Raw genomic sequence first — 26,298 nt, forward strand, 5'->3', positions numbered from 1 at the left:
AGGAAAATAATTCAAAATGTTAATTCTTGGTCCTTCCCTAAACCTACTGAATCAGGAAGGAAATTGCATTTATTACAAGAACTTCATGTGTCTCAGATTACACCAGAGTTTGGCTAGCGCCCAGGACCTCATGTGGTTTATGGGGCATGCATCATCTGGCCTCTTCCCCTTCTGGCCTCACCCGTCAGCCAGGGCGGGCCACGCCCTATCCTAGAAGCAGGTCTCGTCAAGCTCTTAGTCTCCACTCACTCCGTTTCTCCCATATTATTTGTCTTTCTTTGACCGGTTCTACCCTTCTAAGGCTCTTCTGAAATATCACTCTGTTAATCCTTTCCTCTAGACAGGCTCACCTGCTCGGTCTCCCCTTCCCACAGGTGTTCATATTTAGCTCTGTTACAGCACTTACTGTATTAAGTGAGTCCTAAGTCAGTACCTTAGTCCAGGGCCGCCAGGGGCCCACATCGCTCTTATGGGGCAGTAGAAAAAAGTGCTCCTTCCTCCAGAGGCAGCACATGTATTGGCAACAGGAGCCCAGCAGGACTGCAGCCCACCCATCTACAGGGGCTCATCCATGTCCAGGGGCTCTGCACCGATTCCCTCTCACTGTGAGCCCCTTGGAGGCCCGCTGGCGCGCCTTGTCCTTGTGTGCTCCAGCGCAGAAGCCAGATGCCCGGGGACTCTCTATACTCTCGCTTTACACGTTGCATTTGAATGCAGCCTGTGAGCTGTAGGCAGGGGTGGGTGGCTCATCAAACAAGCAGTGTATCAAACACTGACTTGTAGAAGGCCCTCAGAGCAGTGTGTGTGTGTGTGTGTGTGTGTGTGTGTGTGTGTGTGTGTGTGTGTTACTGGGCATTGAACCCAGGATCATATTCCCTCTGAGATACATCCCCAGTCTTTTATTTCTGGGTCTTGTCAGTTCGCTGAGTCTCACTACATTGCTGAAGCCGGCCTCGAACCTGTGACCCTCCTGTCTCAACCTCCCAAATGCTGGGACTACCAGCAGAGACCACCAGGCCTGGCTGACTTCGAATTTTTAACATTTGCCCTTGGAGATTATTTACAGTTTCATTCTTTGAGTTTGAACAACAACAACAAAAATCCTTTCCACCTTTTCAGGAGGTAAATCTTTCTGGGGCTGTAGGAGAAACCATACTAAAAGCCGCCCGCTGCACAGCTCGCTCATCAGTGAAGTGGGCACGCCCGCCTGGCCTGCGTGAAGGCAGAACAGCCAGCTGAGGGGCAGAGCTGCTGGGGTCTCTTGGTCTAGAGCGATAAGACCTGGAGGGGTCGTCAGGGTTTGGCCAGTTCCCAAGAGTTTAAAATCCCATGATTACAATGAGAACACATTCATGTGTGACTCGATTGCTTTCTTTAAGTGATTATGACATTTCAAGGAAAGGCCCTTCACTAACGTTTCATTGGTCCTGATCCAGGAGTGGCATAGACTGGCTCTTCCCAGGATTGAAATTGAATTCTTATTTTGTCTTTAATCACTGGAGCAGTGAGCAAACAATTAAGTTGTCTGGCTGAGGGTAAGAAATGTGGAGAGGAAAATATACTATGTGTATTGGTTTGACTAGAAGATTGATTCACATGTAGCAGGAAAAGACCTAGAGTTTTTAGTACCTGACATCTTGTTTTTAATTTCTACTAAATGATTTCACAAGTTAGAGGGAAATAAATAGTTCTGACCTCTCTCTCCTCAGTCTACTCACTAAAGTTTATCCTCTCTTTTTTTTTTTCAGGTTGAAGCACATTTATCCTTTGCAGCAAACCTTCCATGTTGTTCTTATTAGCCCTACTTTAGAGATAAACTGAGGTTCAGAGCTCACCACTCAATTCAGACAAAAACATTTCCCATGCTTTGTACACGAGGGCCACAGAGACAACGCTAGTCCTTCAGTGTTTTGCAATCTAAATCAGAACTTCGACTGTCCAAATTAGAATGCAAAGTGAAGAACAAGTAGAGTTGATTTGGATCAGAGAAGTCTACAAGAGGAGGCAGGACTTGAGCTGATCTTTTGGAATTGCACAATCATCACATTCTAAAAGAGATGAAAACATTCTGAGACTGATAAGGCTCATTTTAAACATGAGTCTTCTTATTTTGAGGTAGTTATATATTAAAATGCAATAGTAAATAATACAGAGAAGGGGCTGGGAGTATGACTCAGTGGTAGAGAACCTGCCTTATGGACAAGGCTCTGAGTCACCAACACAGTTAAAAACTTTTTTTGGCTGGGAATGAAGCTCCATGGTGGGGCACCTGCCTAGTGTGCATGAGGCCCTGGGTCTGCTCCTCAGCAGGGCAAAATAATAATAGTCATAACAACAACAACGCACAGAGATCCCATGTACCCTCTACCCAGCTACACAGTTACTCTAGTGGTAACACTTAACAAAACTATAACATAACATCACACTGAGGATATTAATATAAATACAGTCCACCAATCTTATTAAGGTTGTCCCAGTATTTCTTGTACTTGTGTATATGCATTTATTTCTATCACACATAGAGTCAAGTATCTGCCACCAGTCAAGCTAAATATTCCTATCACCAGAATTCTTTATGTCACCCATTTATATCCACAGTTACCTCCTTCTCTTTCTCCTACCCTAATCCCTAATACCTTGCAAACCACTAATTTTTTCTTCATTTCTATAATTTTGTCTCGGGGGGGGGAGGTTCTGGATATGAAACCCAGGGGCAATTTTATCTTTGAGATACACCCCAGCCTGGTTTTTTTTTAAAATTAGTTTATTTGGAAACAGGGTCTCACTAAGTTGCAGAGGACCTCACTAAGTTGCTGAGGTTTGCTGCAGACCTATGACCAGCCTCCCAAGTACTGGGATCACAAGCATTTGCCACCACACCTGGCTAATTTTGTCATTTCAAGAATGTCATATAAAATCTTAATAGATATTTCTTCAAAAAAGATGTACAAATGGCCAGTAAGCTCAACACCATTAGCCATCAGGGCAATACAAATAAAAACCACAAGGAGATGCCATTTCTCACCTCCTGGGATGGCTGTTATCAAAAGCATGGGGAGGGATGTGGAGGAACTGGAACTCTCTTACAGTGCTGGTGGGAAGGCAAAGATGATGAAGCTCCCTGGGAAGATTCTCAAAAGATTAGACATGGGGTTATAGAATGATCCTGTAATTCCATTTCTAAGTATATTCCCAAGAGAGATGAAAACATGTCAGACAAAAATTTGTATATGCCTGGCATGGTGGCACATGCTTGTAATCCCAGTACTTGGGAGGCTGAGAAAGCAGGATCACAAATTCAAAGCCAGCCTCAGCAACTTCCGAGGCCCTCTGTAACTTAGTGAGGCCCTGTTTTCAAATAGAAATGAATTCAGGTTGAGGATATAACTTAGAGCTAGAATGCCTCTGGGTTCCATCCCCAGTACCAAAAGAAAAAAGAAGAAAAAAGAAAGAACAAAGTAAAAATTTGTATATAAATGTTCACACAGATTAATATGTAATAACCTTGAACTGGAACTAACTCAAATGTCCATTAGTATGTACATACATAGATTGTGTTACATTCTTACAACGCAATGCTACTCGTCAGCGAAAAGGAATGAACTATTGATACATGTATTAGCATATACTAATAATTATGCAGAGTGAAAGAAGCTAGACTTAGGAAGATATACTATATGATTTCGTGCATATACAATTCTACAACATGTACATTCATCTGTGGAACTTTGAGAGAAAAGAAGATGCCCGTGCCCGCTGCGCGTCTGCTGTGTGCCAGGAGCTGCTGCAAACGCTGAGGATTCCGAGGTAAATGGCAGTCTGGTAAGGAATCTAGAGTTCAACCAGGCAGTGTTGGGTCGCTAAGGAGGTATGCTCACAGGGGCCGGGGACAGGGTGTGATGGGCCAGAGCTCCCGAGGGTACGGACCAGGAAGATTTTTTGGAGGAGGTGAGTGAGGTTAGTGAGGCAAAGGGGAAAGAGGAAGGGAGGGGAGAGAGAAACGGAGGAAGGAAATATCAATAGATACGTCGAGAGAGGAAAGAAAGAAAGAAAGAAAGAAAGAAAGAAAGAAAGAAAGAAAGAAAGAAAGAAAGAAAGAAAGAAAGAAAGAAAGAAAGAAAGAAAGAAAGAAAGAAAGAAAGAAAGAAAGGGGCGATGCGGAAGGCCGATCCAGGCGGCGGGCGGTCGACGCGCTCGGCGCTCGTGCGGGCGGCCTGGCCCTCCCCTCCCCCTCCCGGCTCGGGGCGGCGGCGGGGCCTGCGCGAGCTGCGGGCTGCGCGGCGGTGCGAGGCGCGATGTACCGGCTGCTGTCGGCCGTGGCGGCGCGGGCCGCGACCCCCGGGGGCCGGGCCGGGGGCGGCGGGCGGCGCGGGGCTCACTGGAGGGCCGGGCTGCCCTCGCTCGGTCAGGGCTGGGCGGGGGGCCTGGGGCTGGGGCTGGGGCTGGCGCTCGGGGTGAAGCTGGCGGGCGGGCTGAGGGGCGCCGCCCCCGCGCAGCCCCCCGACCCCGACGCGCCGCCGCCGCAGACCCCCGCGACCCCCGCCCCAACGGCGCCGCAGACCCCCGCGGCCCCCGCGACCCCCGCCTCAACGGCGCCGCAGACCCCCGCGGCCCCCGCCGGCCGCTTCGCCAGGGCCATCGAGAGCAGCCGCGACCTGCTGCACAGGATCAAGGTGCGGGGTCCCCGGCTCCCGCTCGCCCTCCCACCCAAGGGTCCCCGGCTCCCGCTCGCCCTCCCACCCCGGGGTCCCCGGGCTCCTGCTCGCCCTCCCACCCAAGGGTCCCCGGCTCCCGCTCGCCCTCCCATTCCGGGGTCCCCGGGCTTCTGCTCGCCCTCCCACCCGGGGTCCCCGGCTCCTGCTCGCCCTCCCACCCAAGGATCCTTGGGGCTCCCGCTCGCCCTCCCACCCAAGGGTCCCCGGGCTCCCGCTCGCCCTCCCACCCCGGGGTCCCCGGGCTCCTGCTCGCCCTCCCACCCAAGGGTCCCCGGGCTCCCGCTCGCCCTCCCACCCGGGGTCCCCGGCTCCTGCTCGCCCTCCCATTCCGGGGTCCCCGGGCTCCTGCTCGCCCTCCCACCCGGGGTCCCCGGCTCCTGCTCGCCCTCCCACCCAAGGGTCCCCGGGCTCCCGCTCGCCCTCCCATTCCGGGGTCCCCGGCTCCTGCTCGCCCTCCCACCCAAGGATCCTTGGGGCTCCCGCTCGCCCTCCCACCCAAGGGTCCCCGGGCTCCCGCTCGCCCTCCCACCCCGGGGTCCCCGGGCTCCTGCTCGCCCTCCCACCCGGGGTCCCCGGCTCCTGCTCGCCCTCCCACCCAAGGGTCCCCGGGCTCCCGCTCGCCCTCCCATTCCGGGGTCCCCGGCTCCTGCTCGCCCTCCCACCCGGGGTCCCCGGCTCCTGCTCGCCCTCCCACCCAAGGGTCCCCGGGCTCCTGCTCGCCCTCCCACCCCGGGGTCCCCGGGCTCCTGCTCGCCCTCCCACCCAAGGGTCCCCGGGCTCCTGCTCGCCCTCCCACCCCGGGGTCCCCGGGCTCCCGCTCGCCCTCCCACCCCGGGGTCCCCGGGCTCCTGCTCGCCCTCCCACCCCGGGGTCCCCGGGCTCCTGCTCGCCCTCCCACCCCGGGGTCCCCGGGCTCCTGCTCGCCCTCCCACCCAAGGGTCCCCGGGCTCCTGCTCGCCCTCCCACTCAAGGGTCCTTGGGGCTCCTGCTCGCCCTCCCACCCCGGGGTCCCCGGGCTCCTGCTCGCCCTCCCACCCCGGGGTCCCCGGGCTCCTGCTCGCCCTCCCACCCAAGGGTCCCCGGGCTCCTGCTCGCCCTCCCACTCAAGGGTCCTTGGGGCTCCTGCTCGCCCTCCCACCCCGGGGTCCCCGGGCTCCTGCTCGCCCTCCCACCCCGGGGTTCCTAGGCTCCTGCTTGCCCTCCCCGCGGGGCTCCCCGGCCCCCCACCCCTCATGCCGGGCGGCGATCGGGTTCCGAGGAGACTTCCCGTTTCCCGCTTGTGGTCGAGTGGTCGAGCCCCATGGGGTGGCGCGGAAGTCCTTTGGCCAGTCCGTCATCTGTCATTTTTCTTTCACCCTGTTCCTTGTAGGATGAGGTAGGCGCACCTGGCATAGTGGTTGGAGTTTCTGTGGACGGAAAAGAAGTCTGGTCCGAAGGTGGGCTTAGAAAGTGTTGATGAATAACACTGACGTTTTACTGGTTGGAGTGAATCCCATAAAGTGCTTGCTATTGATATACACAAAGTGATACTTATTGTAGAAACAACATATCGACAAAATAATGAAACAGGTTATTATTTATCAAAGCAAGATTTAAAATGTGGCAATAGGGCTGCTGGTGTAGTTACGTGGTAGAGCATGTTCAAGGGCCTGGGTGTTTCCAGCGTCAACCCATCAATAAATAAAATGTGACTAATAAGTTTTAAACATGGCTTGTTAATTCCCCTAACTTGGCTTTTAGGACTGTATTAATTGGTATGAAAGGTGTACCTAGAACAATCTGTTAAATATTTATTTATTTATTGCACTGGGGATTGAACCCAGGGGCATTCTACCTCTGAGCTGTACCTGCAGCCCTATTTTATTTATTTATTTATTTATTCATTCATTCATTCATTTTTTGGTGGTACTGGGAGTGGAACCCAGGGGCTTTCTACCTCCGGGCTGTACTCCCAGACCTATTTTATATTTTATTTGGAAATAGGGTCTCACTAAATTGCTGAGAACCTCGCTAAGTAGCTGAGGCTGGCTTTGAACCTGTGTGATCCTCCTGCCTCAGCCTCCCAAGCGTGGGGATTATAAGTGTGCGCCACCACGCCCGGCTCCTATTTTGTTTTTATTTTGAAACAAAGTCTCGCTAGGTTGATGAAAGCCTTGCCATTTACTGAGGCCTCAAACCTGGTACCCTCCTCCTGTTTGGGTTCCACAAATTACTGGGATTACTGGTGTGCACCACCGTGCCTGGCTCCATTTTAGCATATTTATAGCTGGCACTAATGAATAAGTAAAATGTTTGAATTTCTGTATTTTTCAGGTCAGTCAACTATTGAGTCCTCTGTTCTATAAAAGGCACTATAATAATTAGTAGGGATATACACTATTCCTTATTCTTTACACAAGTACAGTTAGTCTACTATATTTACAGTTATTCCTGGTCAGAGGTGTTAACTGTTTTCAAATGAAAAGCTAGCAGCTTTGAGAGGAGCATTCCTATTCATTCTATGATACATTTACCAAAGTGATCACTGCAGGTCTTTAGGAATCCTACTTTTTAGTACATGGCATTACAGTCATCATTTCAAGAAAGAAGTGTTAGAAGTAGGTAGGAACAGAAGGGTTTTGAAAAATTGTTCTCCCCTCAAGTATCGGTACACACTAATCAGTATACCTAATTTATGAATCTTGTAATAAAATTAAATAAATGTAAGCTCTATGGGTGAGAGATTTATTTTCTGCAAAATTTTCAAGATAATACACATTTACAGTTTTAATGTGGTCATTATGCTCCTTTTCTTTCTTTTCAGGCTTTTTTCCCCCTGTACTTTGGTTCTTTATATGTTTTAAATTTCTGTACTTTCACTCTGTAAAGAAGACAAAAAACATTTTTTTCTCAAAGGAGCATTAAATTAATAGTACATTATTTTTCTTATGGTTTGCAGATGAATTGATATTTAGCTGGATTTGGTTGGCAGGGCATCTTTTACATTCTTTTTTATTTTTTATTAGGTAGCCTTTCTTTCTTTCTTTCTTTCTTTTTTCTTTCTTTCTTTCTTTTTTTGGCGGTACTGAGTATGGAACCCAGGGGCATTCTACCTCAGGGCTACACCCACAGCCAGATTTTTTAGTCTTTATTTTGAAGCAGGGTCTCACTAAGCTGCAAAGGCCCCCACTAAGTAGTTGAGGCTGTGGGCAAACCGAGATCCTCCTGTCTGAGCCTCCCAAGTACTGGGATTACAAGCGTGCACCACCACACCCCGCTTATTGGGTGGCTATTTTAAGGAATTCACTCAAAAATTAAGAGTGAGTACAAACTGAACTGAGTACAGTGGTGTATACCTATAACCCTAGCTATCTGGGAGACTGAGGCAGAAGAATTGAAAGTTTGAGGCCAGCCTCAGCAATTTTGCAAGACCTCATTTTTTTTTTTTTTTTTTTGGTGGTACTGGGGTTCCTGGAAGCCCTTCTACCTCCGGGCTACACTCCCAGACCTGTTTTTTACATTTTTTTATTTGGAAACAGGGTCTCCTAAGCCAGCGCGGGCGGCTGGCTTCGAACCTGCGCGATCCTCTTGTCTCTGCCTCCCAAGCGCGGGGATTACAAGCGTGCGCCACCACGCCCGGCCTGACCTCGTCTTATTTTTATTTTTTTATTTTTTTAAGAGCTGGGAATTGGGGATGTAGTTAAGAGGTAAAGCACCTCTAGGTTCAATCCTTAGTCCTGGAAGGAAAGAGAGAGAAAGAAAAAAGAAAAGGAAAGGGAAAAAGGGAAAGAGGAAGGGAAGGAGGGAGGAAGGGAGGGAGGGAGGGAGGGAGGGAAGAGAGATGGACAGTCTGAAGGATGTTAATGTTTAAAGAATGTAAAGTCATTTATTTGAAATATGCAATAACCAAATTGTTAAAATAAGCAAAGAAAAAATTACTGAGTCAGATGGGTACAATGTCAGTTTAGTTATAATGTAAAATTGTTAGGCTGTTGGCAGTGCTGTTAAGACTCATCTTTACGTGTCCAGTTTTAAGTAACTTTAAAAAGTGGATATCATGCTGGGCGTGGTGGCGCATGCTTGTAATCCCCGCACTTGGGAGGCTGAGACAGGAGGATCGCACAGGTTCAAAGCCAGCCTCAGCTACTTAGTGAGGCTCTCAGCAACTTAGTGAGACCCTGTTTCCAAATAAAATATAAAATAGGTCTGGGAGTATAGCCCGGAGGTAGAAAGCCTCTCTGTTCCACTCCCAGTACCACCAAAAATAAGTAAATAAGTAAATTAAAAAAAATAAAAAGTGGATATTGTTTTCCTTTAGATAAATACACAGGATGTTTTAAGGTAGTATTATTTCAGTTTTTAAATACTTGCTTGACCATGAAGCGTATTAATGGAGATTTTTTGCTTCCCCCAAAAGGTTTAGGATATGCAGATGTTGAGAACCGCGTGCCTTGTAAACCAGAGACAGTGATGAGGATTGCCAGCGTCAGCAAAAGCCTCACCATGGTCGCCCTTGCCAAATTGTGGGAAGCTGGGAAACTGGATCTCGACAGGCCAGTGCAGCACTATGTTCCTGAGTTCCCGGAAAAGGAATACGAAGGCGAAAAGGTAGTGAGGCTGGTTCTGTTTACTGTTGGCAAGTTAGGTGGCTTACGCTAAGAGTTTGTATCTAAAATGCTTCTTAGGATTCTTTGATTTCAGTTATTGTTAGTGGATTACACTTCTTCAATCCAGAGGATAGTTCTGGAAGGTGTTTTTCTGAAATGTGACAGTAAGGATGTGGATCTGACATCTTCCCAGCAGCAGTTCAAAATGGAAGATATTACTGAGACATTTGTTCCAGGGCTGTTAACTTGTTGCTGTACAGTTTAATATTCTGATTGAGTCTTCGTGTTTTTATGATTAGGTTTCAGTCACCACAAGATTGCTGATTTCCCACTTAAGTGGAATTCGTCATTATGAAAAGGACATGAAAAAGGTGAAGGAAGAAAAAGCTTATAAAGCCTTGAAGATGATGAAGGAGACAGTGGCATCTGACCAGGAAAAAGGAGCCAAAAATAATGAGAAAAGCGACTTAGCTAAAGCTAAGACAGAACAGGATAATGACTCCAGGTGCCGGCATGCAAAGCCTGGCAAGAAGAAGAATGATTTTGAACAAGGCGAATTATATTTGAAAGAAAAGTTCGAAAATTCCATTGAATCCCTAAGATTATTTAAAAATGATCCTCTGTTCTTTAAACCTGGTGAGTGTTCATTCTTTCCTAACAAAGTGTTCTTATTGAAGTCTTAATTTTCAGGAAATCCTTACCATCCTGAGAACGTTCAGTGGGTTGATGAGTCCAGGGCGGCCAGCCAGTGCCTGCCTTTGGTCTGGAGCTCCTGGCAGAGCCACGCCTCCAGACAGGTGGCTGCGTAGACCTAGCCCCGTGGACGGCTACAGCCATTCAGAGGACGCTCACTGTCAAAATATTCTGGGAAATGATGGAGAATTTATTAGAATTCTAATAATAACAATTATTAGAATAATTGTTCTCCAAATAAAACCTGGAACAAAGTGGAGAGAATAACAATGCTGATAATATTATTTATTTATTTATTTGTTTGTTTGTTTATTTGTTTATTTATTTATGGTGGTACTGGGGTTCCTGGAAACTGTTCTATCTCTGGGCTACACTCCCAGACCTATTTTATATTTTTATTTGGAACCTGCGCGATCCTCCTGTCTCTGCCTCCTAAGTGTGGAGATTACAAGCATACACCACCACGCCTGGCTGATAGTAATATTTTAATGTAGTTCAAATTTAATATTTAGTTAGAATTTAAATTTCTTATCTTGTTTTATGCCTTCATTCATTAAGTAAATTAGTGTTCATTGACTTAATTTTATTTCCAAAAATATCTATAAAAATAATTTTTGTTCCTATATGCCATGATGTCTTTAAATATTGACCATAGGTTTATGTACTTTTTATTCCATTTAATTGTTAGTTATTTTTACTATGAAGAGCTATTACAGAGTTATAATTAATAAGGGCAAAAATATAGTTATAGATTTCTGTCTTTAAAAATAAGGTTTTTGCCAGGCGTGGGTGGCACACGCTTGTAATCCCAGTATTTGGGAGGCTGAGATGGGAGGATTGCAGTTCGAGGCCAGCCTCAGATACTTAGTGAGGTTCTTTGCAACTCAGTGAGACCCTGTTTCAAAATAAAGAATAAAAAAATAGGGCTGTGGATATAGCTTGGAGGTAGAATGCCTCTGGGTTCCATCCCCAGGACCTAAAAAAAAAAAAAAAAAAAAATGGTTTTTTAGCTGGATGTGGTGGCACCCCCCTGTAATGCCAGCTAGTTGGAAGGCTGAAACAGGAAGGTCACAAGTTTGAGCCCAGCCAGGGCAACTTAGTGAGACCCTGTCTGAAAATAAATAAAATGGCTAGGGATATAACTCAGTAGTAAAGTGCCCCTGGGCTCAATCCCCAGTACTAGAAAAATAACTAACCAAATAAGTAACTAAATAAAGTTTTCACCTATTTTTAGTATGGATCATAAAATCTTAAGTTTCCAAACCTAAAGTAATATAAAGCTCTTATTTGTGTGTATATTATGCATATTTGGCATATGCATATTTAATTGTAAATATTATACATATTTTGAAACAGTTTCTATGGTCACATATATTTTATTAAACTAAGAATTTGTATATTTGGTTATACTTTAAACAGTGGGTAGTGGATATATTGAGAAAAGACAGTTGACACAAGAAATCAAATTTGCTTTTCTTCCCCTCCCATTTGGTTATCAGTTTGAAAGATTCTTGTTTTGTTTTGAGGTGGGATTTATTTGCTTATTTATTTTGAGAGAAAGGAACAGACTTGTGAAATTTTATGCTTATGTACCAATCATCATTTTATTCTTGAAAGAGCTAAGCAGGACCATTCAAAGTTGACTAAATTTGCTGGGCATGGTGGCACACCCCTGTAATCCTGTACTTGGGAGGTTCTAATGGTAACATTTTACAAAACTATAATATAATACCACAATGAGGATACGAATATAAATACAGTCCACCAATCTAATTCAGGTTGTCCCCGTATTTCTTGTACTTGTGTATATGCATTTATTTCTATGGCACATAGTCATGTATTTGCCATCAGCCTCAGCAACTTAGTGAGACCCTGTTACAAAATAAAAAATAAAATGGGGCTGAGTAGCTCAGATGTAGGATGCCTCTAGGGTTCAGTCCCCAGTACCACAGAAAGAAAAGAAAAGAAGTGACTACATTTGCTGATGTATCATCTATGATCCTTTTCTAAATGTTGAAGTACAATATTCCAGTTTTTAAGGTGTGCCCATTTTCAATGGGAAAATATTTTACATGTTTTAAAATAATAATCAAGAATTTTTTTCTTTTCCTCCCCTGCAATGATGTCTCAAGGTAGTCAGTTCTTGTACTCAACTTTTGGCTATACCCTACTGGCAGCCATAGTAGAAAGAGCTTCAGGATATAAATATTTGGACTATATGCAGAAAATATTCCATGACTTGGATATGCTGACAACTGTGCAGGAAGAAAATGAGCCCGTGATTTACAATAGAGCAAGGTAAACGGGGTCCGTGTGTCTAGCTTTACCACCTTAACACTGCGTTACGAGTTAGAAACAGACTTTCCTTGCTTCCATTCCACAACCGATGTGCCACATTGTGGGAGCTTTCCTACACGTCTTGTTTTTCCACCTATAAAGTGAAAAAAATAAAACATGCTTATTAAATACCCCCAGATGCTTAGATAAAAGGTAGCAATAATTCAAGCACATGGATAATTAAACCAAAATTCCACCTATCGTGTGCAGTTATAATTTACCTTTTAATAATCTCTTTTCTTATGTTCAAACTAATGTTTTGTTTTCCTTTTATTATTTCTTGTTTTAACATTGATTTGGAAATAAGTTCACACTTCCAAAAGGTTGCAAGGACAGTACGAAGAATTCACATCTGCCCTTCGCCCAGATTTCCCACATGTTTTCATTTTGCCACATTTATATCATCTAGCTATATTATATATGTATATATTTTCTGAACCATTTGGAAGTAAGTTGCAGATAGGGTATCCCATTGCTTATAAATATCTAAATGTCTATTTTTAAAAACCAGGACATTCAAGAAATTGACATGGACACAATGGTTTAATCAGATCTACAGTCTTTATTCCAATTTTGCCAGTTGTTCCAACAAAAGTAACCCTTTTTTCCTGGTCTAGGGACCAGTCTAGGCTCCTGTCTTACATTCAGTTGTCCTGTCTTTGAGAACTCGCACGCTATCAGTTTGTCTCAGTGTTGGTGGTGGCATTTTAGTGGCTTTGTTGGGTTTGTCATTTCTCCACTCTGAGGTTATCCTTTTCCTCTTTGTAATTAACTAGTATATTTGGGGGAGATACTGTATAAAACCGATTTTTTTATCCAAGTTTGTACTTGTTTTGGCATCTATCGGTGGTTCATGATTGGATTCATTGTCGCGGTCACGGTTTCCAGACGGTGGTTTTCATATTCCATCGTCATCCCACATTTATCCGTTGATACTCTGTTATGAGAAAGTACTTCCCCTTCCTTATTTATTTATGTACTTATTTATTATTCATATCAGTCTGCACTCAGGAATTCTTTAGTCAGTGAGTGGAGTATCTTACTTTTGAAATACTAAACAAAATTTTAAAATAAAACAGTATAAGGATAAATGGTTATTAGGTTGTGTGTGTGTGTGTGTGTGTGTGTGTGTGTGTGTGTGTGTGTATATATATATATATATATATAATTTTTAACCAAGAAGTTTTATGTTTTTTTATGTGCTAATAGTGAACATTAAAATGCTCTTCTGATTGAATTATATAGACCATTGCTACTTACCATTAGTGAAAATAGCTAAAACTTTTGGTATACTATAAAAATACTAAATGCTACCTAATTAATTCAACATTTAAAATATATTTGGGTTTAAGAGCTTTTTAAAATAATTAGGCATCCTTAAGCACCTTTTAATTATAAGAATTAAGACTTAAAATATTGAGCCAGGTGTGGTGGTATAAACCTGTAATCCCAGTACTTGGAAGACTGAGATGGGAGGATCCCAAGTTTGAAGCCAGTCTCAGCAACTTAGTGAGGCTTTCAGCAATTGAATAAGACACTGTTTCCAAATAAAAATAAATAGGGCTGGGGATAGAGCTTGGAGGTAGGATGCCCCTAGATTCAATCCCCAGAATGATTTTGAGTAATTTTACATTTGACTCATTTACCACTATAATAGAAGAGGGTTTAGTCAGCTTTTTAGTCTTTTAATATTTTAAAATTTAGCTTACACTTAGCATTATGGAAGTCTTTCCAATGATTCAGCGTTTTAACTACTAGTTTATATTAGATAATATAAATGAAGCAAGCCAGGCGTGGTGGCACATGCTGCAGTCTCAGTACTTGGGAGGCTGAGACAGAAGGATCGTGGGTTCAAAATCAGACTCAGCTACTTACGGAGGCCCTCTGCAACTTAGACCTGTTTCAAAATAAGAGAATAAAAAACGGGCTGGGGGCCAGGCATGGTGGCGCACGCTTATAATCCCAGTATTCGGGAGGCAGAGACCAGAGGATTGCGGTTCGTGGACAGCCTCGGTTACTTAGTGAGGCCCTTCACTACTCAGTGAGACCCTGTTTCAAAAAATAAAAAAGACTGAAAAATAGGACCGGGGCTGTAGCTTGGAGATAGAATGCCTCTGAGTTCCATCCTCAGCCCCTAAAAAAAAAAAAAAAAAAATAGGGCTGGGGCTATAGCTTGGAGGTAAAATGCCCTGGGCTCAATTCCTAGCACCAAAAAAAGAAAAAAGAAAAGAAAAGGAAATAACTGAAGCACAGCCATAGGAAAGCGCTAAAAAGTTGGGCTTGTTGGTACCGGCCTGTTATCCCAGTACTCAGGAGGCTAAGACAGGAGGATTGCAGGTTGGAGGCCAGCCTCAGTAACTTAGTGAGATACCCCTTCCTTTTCCTTTCCCTCCTTCCCTTCATTCCTTCCTTCCTTCCTTCTTTCCTACTGGGGGTTGAACCCAGGGACATTGTACCTCTGAGCTCCGTCCCCAGCCCTACTTTACTTTTTATTTTGAATCAGGGTCTCACTGAGTTGCTGAGGGTCTTGTTTAGCTGCTGAGGCTGGACTCCAACCTGTGATCCTCCTGGCTCAGTCTGAGACCCTGTTTTAAAATATAATAAAATATAAAATATGGACTGGGGTGTTAGCTCAGAGGAACCTCCCTGGGCTCAATCCCTAGTACCAAAAAGGAAAGTGCTAAAAAATTTAAATGATCAGTTGAGATGAGACAGGATTAAAATAATGTGAACCGAATACATGATGATACCTTGCTTGAACTGGCACACTTCAGGATCAATTGTGGAAATAGTCGATTGGCTTTATTTTATTAAACCATAAAAGATTGAGTTTATAGAGTAAAATTTTGAGACACTTAAGAAAATGAGAAAATTAAGTTAATCTTTATTAGCAAATGCAGTAAAGATTTGTTTTAAAAGCTATTTAAAGTTAAAAGTTATATCAACAGATGGGCAATTGCAAAAAAAAAAGTGTTTCCCAAATAACAGAAACTTCTCTTGAAAAATAAAAATGTGGTACTAGTTTAAATAAAACTCAATAATCAAAGATAAATGTTTCTATCTTAAAAAATAAAAATTCACTAAAATTTTCACCAAAAAAAAGTTATATCAAGTTATATGTCTTTAAAAGTTATTTGGAGTTTTATTATTAGAGAAAACTAATATTCGAAAAGCAAATACTTGGTAACTTTTCAGAAAATTTAATTCAGAAAGAATTAAGGGGCAATTATGTCAAGTGTTATGAAGAGGAATTAGAAGTTAATAACATGGCTAGTTTGGTTATCTCTAGATTATGGTTAAAATTATTCAGTTTTCTGCCAGGCGTGGTGGCGCACGCTTGTAATCCCCACGTTTGGGAAGCGGAGACAGGAGGATGGCGCAGGTTCGAAGCCAGCCTCGCTGGCTTAAGAGACCCTGTTTCCAAATAAAATATAAAATAGGTCTGGGAGTGTAGCCCAGAGGTAGAAGGCCCCTGGGTTCCATCCCCTGTACCACCAGAAAAAAAAAAAAATTATTCAGTTTTCTAAGTATGTTGTTTATTGAATTTGTGTACTCCTTTTCCTTCCTAGTATGGCCAGTTACTGAGTTGAAAATCAGTGTAATGGGTTGAATATCAGCATACATGTTTTTAGTAGAACAAATTAGAATAGAAAATAATGAAATACATTGTTTGTAGAAAGGGTAAATATAAAGTTTTAGGGCAAAGTCCAGGCTGCTATAACAAAAAGACACTAAAGTACAGTGGCTTGAAGAAAATAAAAGTGTCATCACGCAGCGTTCCCCGGGAGCAGCAGAGACTGGCAGACAGTCTGCCACACCACCCTCCGGGAGCAGGTGCTCCCTCCTCACGCTCCTCTCCATTCAGGGGAGCCCGCGTCCCAGGGGAAGGGCCAGAGTGTGGAAGGCGCTCTCCAGGCCCTGAGGTCCACACCTGCAAGCGCAGCACTTCACCTCCCTTCACCTTCTTTTGGCAAAAACTTGTCTATGTGGTCAAACCTAGTGACGAGGGGCTGGGAAACGCAGTTGCTAGCTGGCCAGGTCTGGCCTTGTTCTCTCAGGACTGAGGATGGAGAGGGAATCGATGTGGACAACCAGCCGTCGGTGCCACGTTATTATCCCATAAGCTTTTGTTTCAGGTGTGTGTGTGCGCGCGCGCGCGCGTGCGCGCGCGCGTGTGTGTGTGTGTACGTGCGTGTTGTGTGTTCAGTTAGTCAGAATGAAATATGTTCTCCTTACAATGGATAGAGGTAAAAATAGTTTTTAAAAAGTTTGAAAGTTGTTACTGAAATATATCAAACTACAATTTTATAAAAGGGTCATTGGCAAAGAATTTTGAAGCTAATTACTAGTATAAGTTTTACAGTTGTGGTTTCTGTTTTACTGTTATTTGGATTGTTAGAACGGCAGCACATGGAGCCGGGCGTGGTGGTGCAGGCTCTGAACAGCCTCAGCAGTAGTGAGGCCATCTCTAAAGAGAGAAAATGGGGCTAGGGGTACAGCTCGCAGGTAGAGTGCCTCTCGGTTCACTCCCCAGTACACACACACAAAGGCAGTGCGTCTCACACAGTACCACACACACTAAGGCAGTGCGTCTCACACAGTACCACACACACACAAAGGCAGTGCGTCTCACACAGTACCACACACACTAAGGCAGTGCGTCTCACACAGTACCACACACACACAAAGGCAGTGCGTCTCACACAGTACCACACACACTAAGGCAGTGCGTCTCACACAGTACCACACACACACAAAGGCAGTGCGTCTCACACAGTACCACACACACTAAGGCAGTGCGTCTCACACAGTACCACACACACACAAAGGCAGTGCGTCTCACACAGTACCACACACACTAAGGCAGTGCGTCTCACACAGTACCACACACACAAAGGCAGTGCGTCTCACACAGTACCACACACACAAAGGCAGTGCGTCTCACACAGTACCACACACACACAAAGGCAGTGCGTCTCACACAGTACCACACACACACAAAGGCAGTGCGTCTCACACAGTACCACACACACAAAGGCAGTGCGTCTCACACAGTACCACACACACAAAGGCAGTGCGTCTCACACAGTACCACACACACAAAGGCAGTACGTCTCACACAGTACCACACACACAAAGGCAGTGCGTCTCACACAGTACCACACACACACAAAGGCAGTGCGTCTCACAAAGCAGCTGTTAATTTTACCTTGCATATTTCCAGTAATACATGCTTTCTAAGTGACTTAATGGTACGTTCTAAAGAAACAGATGAAATGGTGACATTTCTGGAGTTTTTTAAGCTTTATGTTCCTATTTCCATGTTAGTTTTGTTCAGTTTTATGTCAGATTTGGAAAAATTATTAGTTTTAAATACCAATATAAATATGAATTAAATTTGCATCGCAGATCCTAAGTCTGTGACCTGAAAGAGATCATTTGGGACCTAGAAGAAATTAGGTTAGCAACAAGCAATGAATTTTAAATTTTTAAAAAACCTGTAGTTCTTGACCATTTTAGACTCTGGTTTTGTTTAAAGTAGTACTACCAGATTACTATTTTTAGGTCTAGCACTATATTCTATGGGAAAAATTAAGGAAAAAAGATAAATTTAAGAGATTGTCAGTTGACTTAAAAAAAGATTCTTTAGCCAGGCGTGGTGGCAGACACTTGTAATCCTAGCATTTGGGAGGCTGAGACAGGAGGATCACAGGTTTACTACTTAGTGAAGCTTCCACAATTTAGTGAGACCCTGTTTCAAAATAAAAGATTAAATAGGGCTGGGGGTATAATGTAGCTCAGAGGTAAAATGCCCCTAGGTTCAGTGCCCAGTACTGTAGACAGACAAACAAAGGTTCTCCAATAAAGATGGGATATATACATAAACTTATTTACTTACTTATTTATTTGTTTGTTTATTTATTTATGTTTTGGTGGTACTAGGGGTGGAACCCAGGAGCTTTCTACATCCGGGCTACACTCCAGACCTATTTTATACTTTATTTGGAATCAGGGCCTCACTCAGTAGCTGAAGCTGGCTTTGCACCTGCGCAGTCCTCCTGTCTCCGCCTCCCGAGCGTGAGGGTGACAAGCGTGCGCCACCGCGCCCAGCTCTTATTTTGATTTAGATCTATAAGACGTGAGAAGGACAGTGTGTGTGCTCAGTGAGCCTCGTTTCAAAGCAGAAATTAAGGCTGTACATGTAGACCACATACAGGCTGTAAACACGGACGACAGAGCCACTGTCATTTGTGTCCTAAACAGTAGCTTGTAGAAAAAACAAGACATGGCATGTGATGGGGAGCTTATTTCATTTAGTTCCTATTCTTTGAAAAAAGACAGTGGGTTTCCATTTCTAGTCTGAAGGTTGCTGTCAGCTCTGAGGTTTGTGTTTTGAATTTTTGATAGGACCAAAGGTCTAAAGCGGTAGTTGATGCATTTTAATTAAAAAGCCCTGCTGAAATAAAATAGGGCACTAAAAGAAGCTGCTGATAGCCTCACTCAGTAGCTGAGGCTGGCTTCGAACCTGTGCAGTTCTCCTGTCTCAGCCTCCCAAGTACCAAGATTACCAAGATTACAAGTGTATGCCACCACACCTGGCTGCCATCCAGGCTTTATAATGAGTAAGGTATTGGGGATTAAACCCAGTCTCGGCCTCCCAAGTGCTGGATTACAGGTGTGCACCACATGCCAAGCTTATAATGAGGTTTTTAAGGGAGAAAATAAATATGACATTGTTTGGAAAAGATTAATTTAGTTTTAGGCATGTTAATTTTGAGCCATGAGAAGACCATATATTAAATCATATGTCATATTACAATTCTCTGCTAACTTTTTTTTATTCTCAGACACATAGACGTTTCCTACCTGCCAGCCTTACTTCACTTGGACTTATAGGGGACATAGAAGAACCTTAAAAGATGAAAAGAGGAGTCATTTTTACATTGTATAGCCCACAACTCCTCCAAAACTATGAATTTTGAAGAGAGGATATAATTTGGGGAGGGAGGAAGCCCCTCATGATTCTGATAATCATCATTTCAGCCTTTCTCCCAAACCATATTAGAGAACTTATTCATGTTAGGAGAAATCCAGTTGTCAGTATGGAGCAGAGGCTGTACAGATGCAGATTTGTAGTTATCTCTGCAAAAGACAAGACCCACCGGCTCCTGGAGGGGTGGGCAACGCAGATTGAGGACTAGACAAGAGAGCTCAGACAAGTGCCCGGAAGCACTGGTCAGTGGTGCTTCCGTGGCTAAGCCGGTGGAGACTGCAGAAGGGACTGATGGTCACCAGAGATCTGTTTGTTAGTCATGGCCAAGAGGAGCCCGATCGTCAGGGACTGAGGATGAGTGCATGGTAAGAGCAGGCGTGACGCTTTCACATGCTTCAGCAGTGAAGGGAGAGAGGCCGGGAGCTGGGAGCTGAAGGAGGGATTCCCCGCCCCACCCCTGGGAGGAAAGGGCATTTTGTGAGCTTGGGTGGAGTCAGAGTTCTTGCGGTGGCACAGGAAGGCCTCTGTGGCCGTCTACTCCAGCAGCGCCTCAACACCTGCCCGCTCGAGTCTGTCCAGCCAAGCTGAACCGCCTCCCTGCCAGGGTGGCCTCTGAGCTCCAGGTCAGCAATGGCCTGCTCCTGGGAGCACAGGACCCCTCGCCTCCATCGCCAGCCACCCCACCACCTTTCACTCAAAAGGTGGTCTGCGGTCCAGCAGCATGGCCATCACCCGGAGCTGGTCAGAAACGCTCGCTCAAGTTCCCCAGCAAGGCTGTGAGCTCTGGAGGTCAGCCATGGCACAGGCTTTGACTCCTCTTTCCTGCGCTTTATGAGGCGTCTGCATTAGGTCCCTGGCCAGTCATGGTGGTTTCATTCATCTCAAGTGTTGACTGAGCATGGACTCTAGGGCAAGTAGTGTTTTAGGTAGGGAATTCATCGTTGAACACAGAAGATAAGGTTCCTGCCTTATGAAACTTGCATTATTTGGGAAGAGATAGACAAACGTGTAAAGAAATAACTTGAGAATTTTAGATATATGTATATGAATTTAAAATGGGCAGCCGGGAGTGGTGGCACACTCTTGTAATCTCAGGACTTGGGAGGCTGAGACATAGGGTCAGTTCTTGGGCAGCCTCAGCTACTTAGTGAAGCCCTCTACAACTTAGTGAGACTCTGTTTCAAAATAAAGAATAAAAACTAGGGCTGGGAGTATAGCTCAGAGGTAGAATGCCCCTGGATTCAATCCCCAGTACTGCAAAAAAAAAAAAAGTTAAAATTGAGTGACAAACTATAAAGTAACAAAGAGAACATATAGTAGATCTATTCAAATTACACTAGTTTTAGGCCATGCCAGTTGAGCTGAGACAAGAATCCCAAGGAGCCAGCCAGGTGTGGTGGTGCACGCTTGTAATCCCAGTACTTGGGAGAGTGAGACAGGAGGGTTCCACGTTTATGGCCAGCCTCAAGTGAGGCCTTCTGCAACTTAGTGACTCTGTTTCAGTATAAAGAATTTTATATATATATATATATATATATATATATATATATATATATATATATATATATGGCTGGAGGTGTAGCTCAGAGGTAGAATGCCCCTGGGATCAATCCCCAGTACCACAAAAATAAGTAACTAAAAATAAGTCTGTGCCAAATTAAAAAAAGAGAGAGAATGCCAAGGAAAACTGGCTTGCCTCTTTGCAAATATAAAATTTTTGCCTGGCATAAAAAAAAGGCAAAGTGTTATAAGTGATGAGGTCAAAGAGGTAAGCGGGGACTAATCCATGCTTGGCAGTGAGCCTCAGCGCTGCAGACCCTGCCCCTTAGTAGCTCCTGTTTTTTTTTTTTTTTTTTTTTTTTTGGTGGTACTGGGGGTGTAACCCAGGCTATACTCCCAGACCTAATTTATATTTTATTTGGAAACAGGGTCTCACTAAGTTGCTGAGAGCCTCACTAAGTAGCTGAGGCTGGCTTCAAACCTGTGGGATCCTCCTGTCTCAGCCTCCAAATGCTGGGATTACAAGCGTGTGCCACCATGCCCAGCTAGGCCTGTTTTATTTTTTATCTTGAAACAGGGTCTCACTAAATTGCTGAGGCTGGTCCTGAACTTGAACCTCCTATTTCAGTCCTCCTACACCTCCTTTAATATTATGAAATCAAAGTCCTGGCTATCATAACTTGTACCCAGTGCTTTGACTGCAGCATAAATAAGAATGAAAAGGAATGTAATTATTTATTTATTCATTTATTTATTTATTTATGTGGTACTGGGGATGGAACCCAGGGGCTTTCTACTTCTGAACTACATGCCCTGGCCTATTTTTTGTTCTTTATTTTGAAACGGTCTCACTGAGTTGTGGAGGGAGGGCCTCATTAAGTAGCTGAGGCTGGCCAAGAACCGCGATCCTCCTGTCTCAGCCTCCCAAATGCTGAGATTACAAGCGTGCGCTACCACGCCTGGCCAAAAGGAATGTAATTTATAATAAATAACAGTTATTTCAGTTTGTTAAATTTACACATGACATTATAAGATGTATAGTCAAGTACAACTTAGTACATAAAAGCACTGTAAGTGTGAGCTGCAAACACAGACTGACAAAGGTGAATTTATTGGTTCTCAATTCATGCCCTCAGTGACCAACTCTGGTGAAGTTTTGAGCAAAATAAAGTGCAGTCTTTGATTTTCACAGTGGCCCCATGTAAGACAAAGTCATGGCACAGTAAAAATGTACAAAAGGTACATTTATATATAATATGGAGAGGCTTGTTGGCTTAGCTAGTTACAAATATATTCTTTACTTGCATGAGTATTTCTGATGGGATTGTTGAAGGTCTTGTAAGATCTGGAAGAATGCATTATTGTGTGACATTTTTCCACACATCATGAGACTTTTAGGCCTTGGGGCTCTACCCACTAACTTCGCATAAGAGCCCTCTAGTAATTAGGACAATCAAAATAATATTTTTTTAAGCCGGGCGTGGTGGCGCACGCTTGTAATCCCCACACTTGGGAGGCGGAGACAGGAGGATCGGGCAGGTTCGAAGCCAGCCGCGCTGGATTAGGAGACCCTGTTTCCAAATGAAAAAAATATAAACTAGGTCTGGAAGTGTAGCCCGGAGGTAGAAGGGTTTCCAGGAACCCCAGAACCACCATAAAATAATAATAATAATAATAATAATAATAATAATAATAATAATAATATCTTTTTAAAATTCCAATAAGAATTTAGTACTACCTCTGTGTTGTAGGCCATGGTAAGAAGTTTGGATTTTTTGCAGTGGTAATCATTGGACAGTTTCAGATGGATGAGAGAAGGGGCAGACATAATCTCTAACTTCTGACTAAACAGTGAACTTCAAGGATAGAAAATAACCTAAGAAGTATTACCACTAGAGCAAGGTTTTAGAGGCAAAAATAAGCCAAAGATGCAGGTAGTAGAATTAATTTTAAAACCATATGAAAATATCTTAAGTAGAACTGGGAAGAAGAGTGGCTGATGCTGTAAATACATGTTGAGATGAGGTCAAGAGTGTCTAGGTCATTTTGGATGGCCTCAATCTCCTCAGTAAACAAACTATATCTGGTCAAGGATTGAGAGACTTAAAATAGATGTTACAGCTCTTCCAGGGAAGGCATCTAGAGGCACTCAGAGTAGTTCAGCGTTTGACACATCGGTATAGGTTTTTCTACAAGGCAGGCTCTAATAAAACGAGGCTGTCCCGAGCCCCTGGTAACAGGATTGTTGACCTTTATACCTAGAAGGTTGAGAAAGCACCCAGATCTGCACGTGGCGTGTTTGGACACTCTTATGCCCAAACATCAGCAGGGCCTGCGGTCTATGTGCGCTGTGTTCATGACAGGAGCAAGCAGGCCTTCCTTACCGACAAGCAGAAAATCATTGTTAAAGTGTTGAAGGCACACACACACACACACACACACACACACACACACAGTCAGAAAGCTAAATAAATGAAGCTTCTTTGAGTAATAAAAAAAAATAGATGTTACAAAAAATGTAGCAGGGACTAGCCAGAAGAGTGAGAAGATTCAATAACGGCAGTGCAGTCCTGGAGCAAGAGCATAAAGCGAGGCTAGTCAGCTTTGTTATCAGGATTTCTGCATTCCTTCTTGGCAGATGGAAAACTAAGGAAAAGGGCCATCTAATTTTGTTTAGGGTTGGTTTATGGTGTGGTATAAAGCCAGAAGAATGAAGAACCCAAGGTGCTAGTGAAGCCACAGCTGCAAGTTGAAATGGCTGATGTAATTCAGGCTAGAACAGAAAAGCAGGTGAAATCATTAGGAACCAAAAGACCTGAGCAGATAGGTCAGAGGATGGGACTGGATGGAGCCGCAGAGGGCCGAGGCAGGCCCAGGGGGAGCCTTGTATTGGGAGTCAGAGTCACAGAGAGAGTTCTGAGGTGTTAAGTAAAACAGCCTAAAGTGACAGCAAAATTTAGATCAAACAGTGCTTATTAATAGTGAAGCTAAAGTGAAGTTTCATATCATTAGAGGTGAAGCAGTCAGCAAACTGAAAACCTTAGAGCAGAGCCAGGCGTGGTGGCACACACACTTGTAATCCCAGCATTTGGGAGGCTGAGACGGGAGGATGGCGGTTTGTGGACAGGCTCAGCTACTTAGGCCCTTTGAACAGACCCTGTTTCAAAATAAAGAATAATAAATAAGGCTGGGGGTGTCCCTCGGAGGTAGAATGCCCCTGGGTTTCATCCCCCAGTACCACAAAAACAAAACAAGACAAAAATACACCGTAGAGCACCATTTTACTATGACTCTTGAAAGGATCCTCATAAAAAAAGTTTCATTATTTGTTCACTAGTAACTTTGTGATTGTATTTTATTGGTCTAGTATTTACAGCATAGTCTCTTCCTACTACAATAGAAACATAGTGAGGTCAAGCACTTGTCCCTTTTTTAAGTCTTTATCCCAGTATAAAAACAGTACCTGATACATAGTGTTCCATCAATAATTGTTAAATACATGAATTATAGCAACTTTTTTTTAATCAATTACCTTCCAAAGTGCTTTAGATACATACTCCAAACTCTGTAGAGTAGGTACTTTAATCCCCATTTTACAACTTAGAATGGTGAACCAGACACACAGCATAGAATAGGACTGGCTGACTCCCTGGGTTCTAATTCAGCTCTGCCATTTATAAGCCACACAATCTCATCATCTGTGAAAAGGGCATTTATAGTAATACCTACCTCCTAACATTGATAGAAGAATAAATTCATATTTACATGCTTCTTAGAACAATGCCTGGCAAAAGAACTATGTAAATATTTGTTAAATAAGATAAGCATACTTAGCTGGGCGTGGTGGCACACGCCTGTAATCCCAGCATTCAGGAGGCTGAGACAGGAGGATTGTGGTTCAAGAACAGCCTCAGCTACTTAGTGAGGCCCTTTTGCTGCAACTCAGTGAGACCCTGTTTCAAAGTAAAGAATAAGAAATAGAGCTGGGGGGTGTAGCTCAGAGGTAGAATGCCCTTGAGTCCCATCCCCAGTACCAAAATAATAATCATCATAACCAGTAAGGGTAAGAGTTGGGATTCAAACTGATGTTTGCTAGCTCCAGCCTTTCCCACCGCACCAAGTAGCACGTCACATCATCATGCGTAACGTTTGTGCGGCTTTTTAGCCAAGATATCTAGTATTTTAAATGTTAACCTCATTTCCAAACATCTCAATGTGTGAACTTTGAGTTGTGAGATTTAAGTCCGAGGCCTGGGGCTGTCTGTCAAATGTTAAGTACCGCTCCATAAGCACAGGGCAAATGTGTTGCATAATACTCCTCAGTATATTTTTGCAGGTATTAAAAGTTTAACACACTCAGCATGGGCAAGCCGTATCAGTAGAGAAAAAAAAAAAGAAACACTTTCCATGCTTTCATTGTAAGATAGATTGCTCTACCCAGTTATCTGTGTCATTAGGATCTAAATCATACTGAAAATTAGTGGTTAGTTTATAGTTTAATGTATAATCACTACATTGAAATACAATCTGTCTCGTGTATTTTTCTATTCATTATCAAGTATAAAATCACTAGGCTATTAAATTTTTTAACACTCCTCCTCATTTCATTTTAGATTTTATGTTTACAATAAAAAGAGACGACTTGTCAACACACCTTACGTGGATAACTCCTATAAATGGGCTGGTGGTGGATTTTTGTCTACAGTGGGTGACCTTCTGAAATTTGGGAATGCAATGTTGTATGGTTACCAAGTCGGGCTGTTTAAGAACTCCAATGAAAACCTTTTACCTGGATATCTCAAGCCTGAAACAATGCTTATGATTTGGACACCTGTCCCTAACACAGAGATGTCTTGGGATAGAGAGGGTAAGTATGCAATGGCCTGGGGTGTCGTGGAAAAGAAGCAAACGTACGGCTCTTGTCGGAAGCAAAGGCATTATGCCTCACACACTGGCGGTGCAGTGGGTGCCAGTAGTGTCCTGCTGGTCCTTCCTGAAGAACTGGATACAGAGGCTGTAAATAACAAGGTTCCCCCAAGAGGAGTCATTGTTTCTATCATATGTAACATGCAGTCTGTTGGACTCAACAGCACTGCATTAAAGATTGCCCTGGAGTTTGATAAAGATAGATCAGACTGATCCCTTAACATCACAGGTGCAAAATGAACTTTTTTTTTTACTTTAAAGTTCCAAAATAGATATTATAAAGAATAAATTTGTAAAAGGGTCCAAATGAATAGAGAATTATGTACCTCTAATTGCTTACTTTTGTAACTGTCTATATTCTAGACTTAGTTCTCACACTCAGGGAAGTAATTGTAATTTTTACTTTTGAAAAAAGTGTTAACTCTTGAAATAAAATACTGATAAAAGATGTAACTTTTTGAATGTGTAATGAGAAAAGCTCATCCAGCAGGAGCCGCCAGATATCTTGTATGACAGCAGAAGCAAGATTACCAGAAATGATATATTA

The 26,298-nt window shown here is 43.6% G+C and overlaps 1 protein-coding gene across 3 annotated transcripts; it reads left to right on the forward strand.

The window, feature by feature from the left end:
* Positions 1–4,295: 4,295 nt before the first annotated feature.
* LACTB (lactamase beta) lies at positions 4,296–25,964 on the forward strand (the record flags this gene model as incomplete). Of its 3 annotated transcripts, XM_080693107.1 has the most annotated exons (6): positions 4,296–4,673; positions 6,085–6,151; positions 9,112–9,302; positions 9,601–9,941; positions 12,131–12,292; positions 25,439–25,964. In XM_080693107.1, 6 exons carry the CDS (start codon positions 4,296–4,298, stop codon positions 25,962–25,964), a joined length of 1,665 nt encoding a protein of 554 aa, XP_080549233.1. The 3 variants fall into 3 exon arrangements, with proteins under 3 accessions (XP_080549233.1, XP_080549234.1, XP_080549235.1); XM_080693108.1 differs by lacking the exon at positions 12,131–12,292 and having other exon boundaries at positions 9,601–9,937; positions 25,439–25,614; XM_080693109.1 differs by lacking the exon at positions 25,439–25,964 and having other exon boundaries at positions 9,601–9,937; positions 12,131–12,177.
* Positions 25,965–26,298: the final 334 nt, after the last annotated feature.

The sequence above is a fragment of the Muscardinus avellanarius genome, assembly GCF_963383645.1.
Source record: "Muscardinus avellanarius genome assembly, chromosome: 3".
Taxonomy (NCBI): domain Eukaryota; kingdom Metazoa; phylum Chordata; class Mammalia; order Rodentia; family Gliridae; genus Muscardinus; species Muscardinus avellanarius.